A 12,496-nucleotide genomic window follows, 5' to 3' on the forward strand; every position below is an offset into this window, starting at 1 on the left:
ATTTTGGGCAAAGTTTGGTGAGTTTTTGAGCATGTTCAGGGGGTCAAATTAGAGTTCAAAGCGCTGAAGAAGAACAATAAAAATTAAAGCCGCAAGCGGCATCCAACGGCCCTCGCGGGCCGCCGGCCTTCCGACTCTGCGCTTTTGACTTGATAAAGATGGCGCCCTTATTGTGTCTTGAATAAAAAAAGAACTTGACAGACGGCGACACATTGGACATGGCCAATCCAGTGCAAATGAACACAAGTGTCAGTCAAATTTGCTGCGCCGCCGCACAGAGACCGTAGCACTTGGAATAAAAATATGGATAACTTTTGATGCCCCGCTTGTGTAGATGATTTTTCCCAAAGTAAAGCTTGATCGAGCTATTGCCCACGGAGGAGTTTGTTAAAGTGTGAAGCGTAAATGTGAACATTTCAAGGATTTGGCGTTTTTCCCATTTGTGACAGTATATTTGCAGCTCCACGGCACAGAGACCGTACCACTTAAAATCAAAATATGGATAACTTTTGATGCCCCGTTTGTGTAGATGATTTTCCCCAAATATGAGCTTGATCGGGCAATCGCCCTAGGAGGAGTTCGTTAAAGTGTGAAGCGTAAAAATGTGGTGATTTTAGAGATTTCGCTGTTTTCCCATTTCTGACATATATTTGCGGGTCCGCCACACAGAGACCGTAGCACTTAGAATCAAAATATGGGTAAGTTTTGATGCCCCGCTTGTGTAGATGATATTCTCCAAATATGAACTTGATCGGACAATCGCCCTAGGAGGAGTTCATTAAAGTGTGAAGCGTAAAAATGTGGTGATTTGAGCGATTCTACGATTTTCCCATAAGGATAACATGGGATGTTTCTGTCAACGCTACGGTTACGCCGTACAAAATATGACTTTGGCTCTCATACTTTTATGATCAGGATGGCAAATTAGAATTTTGTTCAAAATATCATGTCATTTGGAAAAACTCTATTGTTTATAGGCCACTCTGAAGGCCAAATAGTCAGAATTCTGGGAAACGTTTGCGGCTCCGTCGCACAGAGACCGTAAAAGTTATCCTTAAAATTTGGATAACTTTAGATGCCCCACATGTCTAGAGGACGTACACCGATTTTGAGGTTGGTGGGCAAAACGCACTAGGAGGACTTCGTTAAAGTGTAAAACATAAAAATGTGGTAATTTGAGAGATTTTGTGGTTTTCCCATAGGGATAACATGGGAGGTTTCTGTCATCGCTACGACTACGCCGTAAAAATTTAGGCATTTTTGTGATCGGCTTTTGTGATCGGGACGGCAAAATAGAATTTTGGGTAAAGTTTAGACAATTTTGGTAAAACTAATTTTTGACCTTCAATGTTAATTTAAAGGTCACTCTGTAGGGGGCGCTATCACTGCCATTTCAATTTTGTCAGCCTAAACTGGTCCAAACTAGAAAGTTTAACAACTGATTCAAATTTGGTCCTAATCGGACTGGTTTTGATCAAATGGGAGCAATTTTTAGACCTGCAATATTCCAAAATAAGTTGTCCAACTTTGCATCTGCGCCGCACACAGACCGTAAAAGGTATCTCAAAAAATTGAATAACTTTAGATGCCCCACTTGTCCAGAGGACGTACGCCGATTTTGAAGTCGGTGGGCAAAACGCCCTAGGAGGAGTTCGTCAAAGTTTGACGTAAACAAAATGGCTAACTCAGCTTGTTTTCATTTTCAAAGGAAGATGGCGGCCATAGGGTAAGTTTGGGGGCGTGGCCACAATGTTTTTTTTTGTTTATCCTCACGAGAGGAATGCGTGTCCCGAATTTCGTAGCTTTACGCCAAAGTTGACCTCGGGGCGTCTCCCATAGGCGCAATGTATTTTGACTTTTGTCGGTGGCGCTGTCGCGCCATTTTTTAACGAAAAAAAAAATGGCCCAGAAAAAATAAAATTTTTCACCGATTCTGAATTTTGGGCAAAGTTTGGTGAGTTTTTGAGCATGTTCAGGGGGTCAAATTAGAGATCAAAGCGCTGAAGAAGAACAAGAAAAATAATAATAATAATATTTTTAGCAAAAACAATATAGCCGTTTTTACTATAACAACAAATGATACATCGTTTGAAAGCTCTAAGCCTTCCCGATGCCGCCATGGGGTGGAATTATCATTACGAGCGCTTACGCGCTCGTCACTCCCTATTCCGTCGGGATGCCCCGCCCACTCCCCATAGACTTCCATTGATTTGAGCAGATACAAGCATGGCCCATGCCTGCGGCATGGATTCTCGCATACGGGACGATGCCAGGAGGGTTTTTGGAGGAATGCAGCGCTTCGCGCTGCTGTTGTCAACAATTAGTGAATGGGCTACGCCCATTCACTAATTGTTGACTATTTCTGTCATAGCAGGAGTAAGTATGCATGATCCATGCCTTCGGCATGGGCTAGTTCACTGTACTTGCCAGGGGCGACGGGGTACCAAACATGCGGGCTGCGCCCGCATGTTTGGTCAGACAGTTGCAACGCTGCCTTCGGCAGCGTTGCGGGAGCAATAGGCCCTCCCCCTGCTGGGGCTCGGGCCTAATAATAATAATATTTTTAGCAAAAACAATATAGCCGTTTCCACTATAACAACAAATTATACATCGTTTGAAAGCTCTAAGCCTTCCCGATGCCGCCATGGGGTGGAATCATCATTACGAGCGCTTACGCGCTCGTCAATCCCTATTCCGTCGGGATGCCCCGCCCACTCCCCATAGACTTCCATTGATTTGAGCAGATACAAGCATGGCCCATGCCTGCGGCATGGATTCTCGCGTACGGGACGATGCCAGGAGTGATTTTGGAGGAATGCAGCGCTTCGCGCTGCTGTTGTCAACAATGAGTGAATGGGCGTAGCCCATTCACTCATTGACTATTTCTGTCATAGCAGGAGTAAGTATGCATGATCCATGCCTTCGGCATGGGCTAGTTCACTGTACTTGCCAGGGGCGACGGGGTACCAAACATGCGGGCTGTGCCCGCATGTTTGGTCAGACAGTTGCAACGCTGCCTTCGGCAGCTTTGCCGGAGCAATAGGCCCTCCGCCCTGCTGGGGCTCGGGCCTAATAAACAGAGGGAACTTCACAGATCCTTTGCTTCATGTTAGTGAAGAAAGAAGAACTGTTACTGAGCACATTTATAGCTTAAGTCTATGGAATGTGACAGTAGCAATTTGCACCAAAGGCTCGCGATGGCGTTTTAAAAGGAAAGTGTATCACGTCTACAATTCAACTTGCTCCTCCACAGTAATTCAATCAATGCTGCGTTTGAATATGGTGCTAATAATGTACATTTAGATTTGCATATGTTACATCTCACGCCACGATCATGCAGCTCAACACAGGACGCAGCCAATAACGTGGCATGTTTTGGACGATGTATTTTGAAGGTTAATCATTTGGAGTATCATTTACTTTACTGACACAAATGATGAAATACTGTGGCTGGAAAGTGAACACAGTTATGACTCAGGATCAGAGACTCTTTATCCCGTGTTTCTCTGGACCACACAGCAGCATAAGTCCCTTTTACCCTGAATAGCACGGGTTTGGTAGGATTCATTATCTTTATTTGTCTCATCCATTGAATGACGCAGTAAGAGAAAGTGGTAATAAACTAAATTGTACCTTATTTGAATAAACATGAGTCAGTGAAATGAAGAAAAGATGAGGATTGGCGACAACACAACTGCTTTAGCCACATTTTGAGTCGTTTTAAGCTTCAAAATGCAAGTCTGATATTATTCAATTTGGGTTCATAAGTTATAGCCTTTATCCGTCTAATGTTAAAGAGCTACAACAATCAAATAGTCAAGTAGAAGATCACTAATAATAACTTAGAACATATATAAGAGTTTGAGGAGAGAGACACAAATACGACGTGAATGAGCCGCAGACAATTCTTTATTAAAGGACATTTGGAGAGATTAGGAGCATTATAAAAGAACACATGGATCTTTTGACTTGATCCTACCTCTTCGCCCTGTGGTGTCTGACTATTTATGGTAGAGAGAAGCTCTAAGATGTCAGGGAGCTGCGCTGGATGACATCACAGCTCCAGCCTGAGCAGACAGTGGGACAGGAACACTATGGACTACATCCATGTGACTGGAGGTGATAGTTTAATGTCCATCTGCAGCTTTCTCGCACGCCTTTATTTATTTTCTACATTTATTTTTAATACGGTATAGTGTAAAAGAACTAGAGTAAGAGGAGGTAAATGCACCTTTTCAGTCGGCTGCCAACCGCCATTAAAAGTAACACAACAACAACAACAACGACAGATGATTGGTATCGGTGATCGGAGCAATGGTCGTTGCTGTTGTGTTCATTTTGTGTAGTTATAAATATCATAAAACACATGTACAAACACTCACCCTGAGGCCACTTAGTCCACTGTGATAACAACAACAACAACAACAACAACATCACATGATTGGAAAACTAGCCTCAGTATTTTTAAGTTATAGATCCAGCCATAAGCCAAATGTGGCAGAGCGAGGATAAAATATCATTTTATACAAAATATCATTTTATACAAATTTACTTTAAAATCAAACTAAACAAATAAACAAAACTAGAAGCTGTGCAATGGCAAGAACCCTTTGTGAGTGACTCACCTCCTGTACAGTTGCCATGACCAAATCACTGCATATGCTACAAGTACAAGAAGTTCTAGTAGTAGCGCACTTTCACTTTACTTTACAACGGTAATGTTCAATTTTCCCACTACTAATTAGTATGCACGGGACGTGCATGAGCGGGCGAGCGCTTTGAGCTCGACTTCGCGCACACTTTGTGCGCACGGTCACTTTGTGCGCACGGTCACTTTGTGCGCACGGTCACTTTGTGCGCACTGTCACTTTGTGCGCACTGTCACTTTGTGCGCACGGTCACTTTGTGCGCACTGTCACAGCCTTATGGAACTAAATATCTTCAAGAACTAATAGTGACTGCATAATGTATTACGCAGTCACTCAATAACAATTATAATAACAATATAAATAAGTAAGAGTGAAGTAAAAATAACCTTTTATTTTACACCTCTATTTTATTAAATATATTGGGGGAAATGATTCAGGTGTCAGGAGCTGATCCCATGAATCCCATTGAGCCGTTTTGTTATTGTCTCAAGAAAGAGTTTCTGAGAATCATTTCCAATGGTTTCCATCTCACCTGAAGCCACGCCCATTCCACGTCTCCATAGTTTCCAGCCTTGAACACATGTTTCCATCTCACCTGTGGCCACGCCTGTCCCCGCCCATCTCACCTGTGGCCACTCCAGTCCCCGCCCATCTCACCTGTCCCCGCCCGTCTCACCTGTCCCCGCCCGTCTCACCTGTCCCCGCCCGTCTCACCTGTCCCCGCCCGTCTCATCACTTCACTTGTGTTTCACCAGTAACAGCTCCAGCTCCACACTCTTGTTTCTCTGCCTGACCTGATCTTTCACTTTCTGCTGCTGCTGAATCTGCAATACTTGTACTTGTCGTCACATTGTGCTGCGTTTAGGTTCAATCTGCTCTTTACATGATCTGTTTCGGTGTAAAGCTGCTGCTGCTGCTGCGTGTCCTTTTCCATCATTAACACAAATATGGACCGTCTCTTTCTCCCGTCACAGGGTCGTAAGTTTAGTCCAGGTGATGACACTTCTGTTTATGAACTCAATGATTCATTCGGATGAAGTTTTCTTAAAATCTGTTTATTATAACCTCAGAGTCTGGAACGTTGGACATTTTACATTGAGTCTATTTATTTGTAGTAGAACAAGGGGAAACGGATGTCATCAACATCAAAATGCACAAGTACTGATTGTAAACAGGCCTCAGTGAGGTCCGTACCAAAGAAAACATATGTCAAATTATAATTAAATGTAAAAATGTTCGGAATGAGAAAAGCAAATCTATTTCAAGTTTGTATTGATTCCGCTGCAGGAGCGAGCTGGCTGTAGAGCTCAGTCAGCCTCGTCTGTGAACAGTCCCGACTCTGAGCTCCGGGAGCAGAAGGAAAGCCTCACTGCGCCTCATTCGTGACCATGTTTGGTAAAGCTCTCCAGGCACGGGCCCCTGGAGCGAGCAGCGCTCACAAGCAGCTCTCACAGGGAAGAGGACTTCAATCACTGCTGCCTCCCGTCCCACGTCTCCCCGCGCTGCCAAATGTCCCACTTTCATTCTCATTTCAGGCCCGACACGGTTTGAATGCTTCGTCTCGGACTTTAAATCTTTTTGATAAAACAGCTCAGTTGCTAATTGTAGTAAATACAGAGAGTTATGAAAAACATGTGGTGGGGAAAGCGTGAAGGTCGAGGTGCCAAAGGGAAACAGCCTCCAGAAAAGTATGGATGGTTTCAGCTTAAGCTTAAGAAGGGGATTTGGACTTGTCATGAGTCAGATTTACAGAAGCTTCAGAGGCTTCAGAGGCTTCGCCACTGAAACAAATCAATTAAGATTTAGCTGCTTCCAGAGCAAACTTCAGCTCATATTTCACTGGGACTATAAAGCCAAAGCACATTTACAGTGTGTGTGTAACAGCTGGAACATAACAGTTATTTAGAAGAGGAACTAAAATATACATAATAATAAAGCTTTATCAAACAGGGTATGGATATCATATCTCTTACATATACATCCCAAAACATCTATCTAATCTAGCCTTCTTTCCTTCCCTTCCCCTCCTTTCATTCCTTCCTTCCATTCCTTCCTTCCCTTCCTTTCCTTTCCTTTCCTTCCTTCCCTTCCCTCATATAGATAATGTATATAAATTGTTTGTAGTTTGTTGCCCTTGTCTCAACTGGTTTGAGATGTGTTGCTGAGTGAGTCTGAATGTAGAGTGTGGCCTGGCCTCAAATGAGAAAGAATGTTGATACATTTACACACTCAAAATTATTGAAAAAACATTAAAAACTGAAAATTCTAAAGACACAAAGTTTGCTCAGGGCTTTGAAGCAGGTGGAAAACATGTTGATTACTCTTGACTTTGGGCTCTAATTGGCTTAATGACTTCCCACGGTCGCCAAGAGGGAAAAGTGAAGAGCTTTCAAGTCTTCAAGAGGAGATTGTGAGGGTTTGAGCGCCCCCAGGTGGAGCAGAGGCGCTATGAACCGTGGCCAATATGAACAGTCTTAGTTCCGGAGTCAAAGTCTGCATTTGTACACATTTGTACACGTTCTCTGGTACTGCATTTCTCAAACTGCGTGAGGTACTTTAAGTGGTACGTGGAGACCGCTTCAGCTCTTGTGTTTTTACCATTTTCTGAACATTTCCCCCACATGATTTGCTCTTCGAGTCATTTCTTAGTTAAAATAATTAATTGGCAACGGCTCATTCCTAATTCAGGCCTAATTTACCCGTAAAGGAACCTGCTGGTGTTCAGAAAGCCACATCTTTTATTTGGTGGTACTTGGTAGATCATACCCTGGTAAACGTGCACGATGTGACTTTTCTGGTGCAAGCTCCACCCATCGTGTTGTTTCCATGGCGATGTTGTAGTTCAGCAGTGTGGCTTTTTTTTTTTTGGTGACAGGTTGTTTAACGCAAAAAATAGAATGGAGAATAGATTTTATTTTTGTACATCGTTCTAGGTTCAATACCAGAGTGAAAACCCAGAGCAAAGCGACAGAAACAACACTCAAAGTGGGAAATGTTACATAGTGCAGCTTTAAATCAGACTGCTGTAAAGTGCATATGAAAGGTTCTCGTGTCGTCCTTATTCTTACTTTGTTTGGCGGGAAAGAATCTGGTGAATATTGATCAAATTGCAGTGAAAGTGAGAAATTAAAGTGACAATATAATAAATAAATAAATATATAAATAACACTGATGTCATCAATAAGTGACATGCTATGGAAAATGCAGCGGCAATTTATGCACAACTGACACCATTTTTGAACAATTGTTTAAAAATAAAAAGGTGGTCCCAATATTTTTTAACCAAAATCTTAAGTATAATAGATTTTTTTTAGTTTTTTTGAGAGAAATGTGCAGTTTAACCCGTCATATGCACTTTACAGCCAATTATATGCCATCCTAATTTATAGAAACCAATCAAATCGTGTTAACATTGGAAAACCATGTCATTCTTCAAACCGCACGTGCAAACCCTTCATCAAAGAGGTTTTAATGAGCTCAAATCATAACGGATAAAAAAAACCCAACAAACACAAAATTATCAGAATTATCTTCAACTTTATTGAAGATCAAAACTTTCAAGTAGGTCTCCTCAGCACTACAGATCTACAATCATTAGTAGTAGTGGTCGTTGTAGATTTCGCTCTGGCCCTTCGTCTGGGTCTGGAAGAATTGTAGCCGTTTTCACATTAAAACTCTCCAAGAAAAGCATGGATCTAAATCAAAAAATTGCATTGCTTTAAAATAAACATAAAAACAAAATAAACAAAAAAAGACACCGATAATTCCATTAGCATAACCGCTGCAATCTTACAGTTATGATTATCACATGATCACAAAGTCGTTTACACCGAGAGACAAAATATAGATTCAGATTTACAGCAATACATTAATACCAGCTGTAAGAGTTCAGAGTATGACGTACCGTATAATAATTACCGCGCCTCTTAAAAGTCTTTATCGTGTAGTATTCTCCGTACACGGAAATGGCCTTGACGTTGAAGGCGAGATACACGTTTTCGTAGCAGCAGCAGCCTTTTCATTCAAGCGTATATAACATGTTCATCTGCTCAAATCTCATATATAGAGGTTGAAATATATAGAGTAAAAAACCCTGCAGCACCAGAACTCCTGGTCGCAATAGAATGATACCGCTAAGTCTTTGTGCACGAGAGCCGCCGTGACTCGCGGCCTCCAGTTTGATTCTACAACTATTCACAGTTTTGAAAGAGGAGGCGGCCGCAGAGAGAAGTGAGATATGAGCCTCCCTTTGTGGGAAGATCCAGATTGCAAAAATAGATTAGGATTTTGGATGCGGTAATGCCACGTGAAAGTTAAAACACATTCAGACTCGTACTCCAGCCTTAAGCTTTGGATTCTAATACTTGGCCGGATTAGTCATTGTGCAGGCAAAATATAAACACTCTATACATTAAACAAACATGATGGGACTTTCCACTGCTGTATGAGGGAGGTTGGTATGGAATCACACGTATGTGATATTATATTAAAGACCAGCCCCATGCAGAGATTTAGGTTAGTATAGCGTGGGGGAAAGATCTGGCAACACCAGTGTACTTTGTGTATTGTAGAAGTATTACAGTATGAGTTTTGATTGAACATGTAGGCCGACACTACAGTACATAAACTGTGATACTGTAGCGCTCCAGAAGAACTTAACGGACAGGAAATATATACATTTCATGCAATTTTGAATTGACTGCATCATTCACAACCAGCGTTTGTAAAAGGCACAGATCCTGCAGCGCCCCTCTGTGGTGACAGACAGAATTACAGGAGCTCACATGTAGGCATTTCTCTCTGGAGAGTGTGCTTTAGGGCAGTGGTCCCCAACCTTGAAGCCCCGTCCCCCCAGTGGGTACAAGAGAGCTGCCGGGCCCTCGAGAGCTGCGGGGCCCTCCAGTCCAAAACTGCCATCCCACAAAAGCATCAGCTGATAAAACCCACATGAGTGATTTAATTAGCAAAAATAAGGTCTTTGATGACCCGATGACCCGAGCCTCTGACCAGACAGAGCGCAGGGGCCCTGCCAGAAGGGTCCGGCCCCCAGGATGGGAACCACTGCTTCAGAGTTCCACAGTGAATGTCCACATTCTCAGACTAGATAAGGACAGGCTGCAGCATCAAGAGTAAACATGCAAGTGTTATAGAAAAGAATCGGTTTGAAACTTCTGTCTGCACTTTTCCAGACAGGTGCAAATGATCCACATGCAGAAAAGTACGTTACGCACGAGCATGCAGGGGATGAACAAAAGAACATGCATACAGGGCAAAACAAGTGTCTGAAGGGCGTTGTAGCAGTAGATTTACCGCTATTACAATTCACCAAGTCACAAAAATATATCATTCCATGCTCTGTAGATGATTTACATTTGTACACATTATAATGGGCTACAAGGAGCTTCATCCAGATGCAGCGTTGGCTTTTACAGCCAACAAGTGCAGAGAAACATTTGCAGGGCTCCTAGCAACTATAGGGATTTAAGTCAATCATGGCATAAATATACATTCTGTTTGTTGAATGTAGAACGTGTCTGATTAAGGGATCGTTCCAAGTCTGGATGGTTTTAGATCAAAGCATACTGTACATTTCAATGTACAATTAAAGAAGTGCATTAGACTGAAGATGTACACAAATAAGTAGTGGCAAAGTGTCACCTGAGCAGCGTTCAGGTGTTGCATGAACAGCACATTGAGCCTGCTACAGTTGTACTGAAGAGTGGAATAATGTGGTTGGGAAAAAGGAAGACAAATGGTAATGCTTTTTTTAAACATTGAACCAAAGTTGATGTTTTGTTGCACTTCATATTTATTTTTGGCAGTTACTCACGCCCCGTCACTGTTTAAGGGAAACAGCACCCAATTCCAGAAGCACAGTGTGACTCTGACAATTGCACTTAAATCCAATGTCATGGGGTTTAAGAAGAATATTTTGGAAACGTTTCCTTTTTATAACTTTAGGAGAACTGGAAATCATATTCCAAACTTTTCTCCCATACTGTGTAGGAATTCCTTTTCATTTCAGTGAGATTTGGCGCTGCAGGAGGAACAGACGGGGTGACGAGGGCGCTTTGTGCTTTAAGTGGTACCACTTTTTCTCTGCATTTGCTGGCATCAACTGTGAAGATGTTGAACTGGTAAAGCCTTCTGCACCACCAAGACACTACAAACCGCTAAGTGAGATGTTGTCAATGAGAGAGGTAGAACACAAGACAAATCCAAGGCAAAATGTGACCCAAACGAGACGTGAGGATGTCATAGTCAATGACCCGGTTGTATCAAGTAACCAAAACATACGAATGAGGTGAATGACAAATACTGAAAAGGCAACATGGTCCGAGTAGTGAGTTGGGACAGCTCCATGCTTCTCCTTTGACATGCGTACTTTATAGTCCACTAATAAAAAGATGTCCAGTTGTACAAAGACCAGAGGGCTGGTGATAGAGGCAGCGCCATTCTGTTCAGGGAGGAGGCCACAGCAGGTGAGGCATTGTGGTGTTCTTCTGTCTACAGTTAGCCACGTGTCAGGTCTCGGAGACAGGAGCCCTATAGATCCAGACTGCAGAGGGCTGTGCAGTGACAAGTGTTGGCTGGGCGGAAGAGGAGGAGGCTGAGGGGAACGAGGAGGCTGAAGGGAACGAGGAGGCTGAAGGGAACGAGGAGACTGAAGGGAACGAGGAGACTGAAGGGAAGGAGGAGGAGGCTGAAGGGAAGGAGGAGGAGGCTGAAGGGAAGGAGGAGGAGGCTGAAGGGAAGGAGGAGGAGGCTGAAGGGAAGGAGGAGGAGGCTGAAGGGAAGGAGGAGGAGGCTGAAGGGAAGGAGGAGGAGGCTGAAGGGAAGGAGGAGGAGGAGGAGGCTGAAGGGAACGAGGAGGCTGAAGGGAACGAGGAGGCTGAAGGGAACGAGGAGACTGAAGGGAACGAGGAGACTGAAGGGAACGAGGAGACTGAAGGGAAGGAGGAGGAGGCTGAAGGGAAGGAGGAGGAGGCTGAAGGGAAGGAGGAGGAGGCTGAAGGGAAGGAGGAGGAGGCTGAAGGGAAGGAGGAGGAGGCTGAAGGGAACGAGGAGGCTGAAGGGAACGAGGAGGCTGAAGGGAACGAGGAGGCTGAAGGGAACGAGGAGACTGAAGGGAACGAGGAGACTGAAGGGAACGAGGAGACTGAAGGGAACGAGGAGGCTGAAGGGAACGAGGAGGCTGAAGGGAAGGAGGAGGAGGCTGAAGGGAAGGAGGAGGCTGAAGGGAAGGAGGAGGAGGCTGAAGGGAAGGAGGAGGAGGCTGAAGGGAAGGAGGAGGAGGCTGAAGGGAAGGAGGAGGCGGCTGAAAGGAACGAGCGGCGCTGGGGCGTTATTGCTTTCCTGTCGTCCGCAGGCACTTCAGAGGATTGGGCTTTGGCTGAAGTTTGTGGACAGGACTGATGTGAGTGATGTGAGTGATGATATGGCCAGGAAAGGTGTGCTTTAGGCTTGTGTATAATCCACCAAGAGGTACAGTACATCTGGAGTTTTCCTTCAACAAACCAAAGTGGTTTGAGGAGTAAAATATTTACATCTTGCCGCTGCTTTGGCAGATTGTATTTGTGATGCTCTGCCAGCCTAATGAGAGCATAATGAAACATTTATGGCTTACATTCTCTCAAAAATGTTGTTTGTTCATATCCAAAGCTGAAAAAGGGTTTAAAATAATCAAATATTTATAAAACAAATGCAAGTTAAAAAAAAGTTGAATTTGGGTGCAGTTCTTTTTCCAAAACAGATTTGGGAATGACACATTTCATATTCCAAAGTATCTTTGATTTAGTGAGAAATCCATGCCAAGGAAAACCAATTGAAATGATTCAAGCAACATT

The 12,496-nt window shown here is 43.5% G+C and overlaps 1 protein-coding gene across 1 annotated transcript; it reads right to left on the minus strand.

The window, feature by feature from the left end:
- Window positions 1–8,166: 8,166 nt before the first annotated feature.
- LOC140358633 (uncharacterized) lies at window positions 8,167–12,265 on the minus strand. The gene has a single exon (XM_072443599.1). The coding sequence runs from the start codon at window positions 12,263–12,265 to the stop codon at window positions 11,174–11,176; it is 1,092 nt and encodes a 363-aa protein (XP_072299700.1). The 3' UTR covers window positions 8,167–11,173.
- Between the last annotated feature and the right edge of the window lie 231 nt (window positions 12,266–12,496).

The sequence above is a fragment of the Eucyclogobius newberryi genome, unplaced genomic scaffold, assembly GCF_026437365.1.
Source record: "Eucyclogobius newberryi isolate DKJ021-1_F unplaced genomic scaffold, fEucNew1.0.hap1 SCAF_13, whole genome shotgun sequence".
NCBI classification, from domain to species: domain Eukaryota; kingdom Metazoa; phylum Chordata; class Actinopteri; order Gobiiformes; family Gobiidae; genus Eucyclogobius; species Eucyclogobius newberryi.

What these genes read in the sequence shown, in the direction of transcription:
- LOC140358633 (XM_072443599.1), bottom strand. Translation starts at nt 12,265, where the DNA reads ATGTTTCATTATGCTCTCATTAGGCTGGCAGAGCATCACAAATACAAT.